A 2,581-nucleotide genomic window follows, 5' to 3' on the forward strand; every position below is an offset into this window, starting at 1 on the left:
CGCGATTATTTTGAATAGACAATAAGAAATAAAATTGAGAAAAATTGGAAGTGAGGAAAGTATCGACTGGCATTAAAATTTGTTAAAATCATTTCACAGTTCTCCATTGTCTTTCTTGAAATATTGAAATTCTGAAGTCCTGAAGTTTTGAAGTTCCGAAGTTCTGAGATTTTGAAGTTTTATCATTCTCAGATTCTGAAGATCCGAAATTCTCAGATTCTCAGATTCTGAAGTTGCGGAATTCTCAGATTGCGAATTCTGGAATTCCAAAGTTCTGAAATCCTAAGAATTCTGTAGTTCTGAAATTCTGAGATTTTGAAGTTCTGAAATTCTGAGATTTCGAAGTTCTGAAATTCTAAGATTTCGAAGTTCTGAAATTCGGAAATTCTCAGATTCTGAAGTTCCGAAATTTTCAGATTCTCAGACTCTGAAGTTCCGAAATTCTCAGATTCCGAATTCTAAGATTTTCAAGCTTGAAATTCAGGAATTCAGAAACTTCGTCAAAAAATTGTACCCCCCGAATCACAAACGTTGTACCCCTACATGAAATAAGTTGTACCCACGAATTTTGTACCCCCGAATCACCAATTTTGTACCCCTAAAGCAGTTGTACCTCCTTGTACCCCCGAATCATTGTACCCCCGAATTTTTTGCTTTGATTTTCGGTGAGTCATGATGATCATTGTATCATAAAATGTATAATTTTCAGTTTTTCGGAACCCAGGAGCTTTAATGTTCATCCTATAGCTTCTTATCAACCTTCTGAAAAAGAATCTGCAATCCAATCTATTCAAAACTACTTTATCGACTTTTTCGGAAATTCGGTGGATGTTGACAGCAGATCCTCAGTCAGTCGAGACCGATCCTATGTCCTGACCCGAGAGTGCTCGCGCGCCTGTAGCGCGCCCTAAAAACCTGAAAGTGTGTATGAGATAAGCGGTGCAAATACAAAACAGTACACAAAGTATCATTGACCCATTTATTAGAGAGAAAAGGATGGGGCCAAGACAAACGGTAAAGACAATCAAAGGGGAAATACCAGCAAGAACAGAAAAAGGGGGGGGGGGGGAATAATGGTGTAGGGCTAAAACCTGTCGGCGGAGCCGCCAGGAAACCTTGCGGACCCACGAAACTGGAGCTGGTCAAAACTCTGATAGCCAAACGTACAAAAAGGGGGAAAATCTGGAAGTAAAATTGCCTAAAAAGTCCTTGGTGCTACCGGCGGCAAAGCGGTGCCCGGACGCAATAGACGGCAGCGCGCGCGGAGAGTGCGCGGCGCCTGTCGGCTGGCGTCGCGGGTCTCGCCACGCGGGTGCGCCTTCAAAAGGGTAAAAGGAGTGGTAATTCAAATATGAATATTCGCATTGAATGAATGCGAGAAAGAATAATTTCACAGAATAATATCGGAACTAAGGGAAAATAGTGAATGAATAATGAAAGCAAGTAATTCAGGGGGATTTTGCGGGGAAAATCGGTAGACCCTGAGTTACTCTGCTTTCAGGTTGACAATTATCTGCGGGGAACCCGGATTTTTGTCAACAGTGGAATATAATTGGCAATCATATGACTTCAAATTTCGTCAAGAGCTTTTTATTCCTTTCATTCCGCCACTCCAAAATGTATCTTTTTGTGTTCATTTACGCCTTTTTCCGGATAATTTCAGAACCGCACAATTTTTGCACAAGGAACAAGCTGAAAACTTTTTCTCCTCCTCCCCTGTGTCGAAATCGATTAATATGGACGTCGTGCTTTTCACAGAATCATTCAATACAGATTCCAAGTTCTATCAGGCAGAATCTATTGAAATCACCCAAGACCTAATCACTGCTTCTGCAATTTTACGCCATTTTCAAGGAAGACAGGTTGTCATAGAATGCTATAATCACAAAACTTCGCACTTGATTGAGTTTGTGAATAAATGGAAATCAGGAGAAGCATCGCAAAAGCTATAGTACTTGGAAATGAAAATGAATAAAACCCCCGATAACCGATTTCTGGATGCCATTGGATTAAAACATATAGATAAAACAAAACAACCACCAACACACACTCTACCGAAAACGTAAGTTGTTTATTTTTTTGATTGGAATAGCTTTAAAACAACCAATTATTTTTCAGATACAATATGCATTTTAAACACGCTAAGCCCAATACGGATCCAATCACCAGCCACACATACGTCGTTAGAGCAACTGATAATCGTGTAGCATCTATTATGATTCAAAGGAAGAAACTCTGGTTTGGAGTATGGGACAAAACAGAGGAAGAGTTTTTGAGAATGATGGATTAATTGTTAATTAAGAAGTTTTCCGATTATCAGCTCTTGAACTATTAAAGGGGGACTCCGACCAAAAATTTTTATTGCATCAAAATGTGTTAAAATTTATCTATTTTTCGAATATTATTGCGAAAAAATTCAAAGAAAATCCGAAATCCCCGAAAAACGGCGTTGAAAAGGAAGAAAATTCAAAAAAAGGTGCCGCCGGGGAACGAGGATTTTCAGCGAGAAACCTAGGGCACGGCACCTGACAGCCTTTTTTTCCAGTCACCGACAGGGGGTTTTTTACGTTTTTACCTGGCG

General features: G+C 39.7%; 2 protein-coding genes across 2 annotated transcripts in view; both read left to right on the top strand.

The window, feature by feature from the left end:
- The window catches only part of CBG25192, a gene marked incomplete at both ends in the record, with an annotated part of 1,127 nt that extends 525 nt beyond the window's left edge, over nucleotides 1-602 (top strand). Inside the window, one exon of the mRNA XM_045242439.1 lies at nucleotides 473-602. Within this exon, the coding sequence (XP_045100504.1) occupies nucleotides 473-602 (130 nt within the window). The remainder of the gene's footprint in view (nucleotides 1-472) is intronic.
- A 1,365-nt stretch (nucleotides 603-1,967) lies between these two features.
- Nucleotides 1,968-2,581, top strand: part of CBG22291 — a gene marked incomplete at both ends in the record, with an annotated part of 3,041 nt that continues 2,427 nt past the window's right edge. Inside the window, 2 exons of the mRNA XM_002638993.1 lie at nucleotides 1,968-2,062; nucleotides 2,119-2,238. Coding sequence (XP_002639039.1) covers nucleotides 1,968-2,062; nucleotides 2,119-2,238 — 215 coding nt within the window. The remainder of the gene's footprint in view (nucleotides 2,063-2,118; nucleotides 2,239-2,581) is intronic.

The sequence above is a fragment of the Caenorhabditis briggsae genome, assembly GCF_000004555.2.
Source record: "Caenorhabditis briggsae complete genome, chrI, whole genome shotgun sequence".
In the NCBI taxonomy this organism is placed as follows: Eukaryota; Metazoa; Nematoda; class Chromadorea; order Rhabditida; family Rhabditidae; genus Caenorhabditis; species Caenorhabditis briggsae.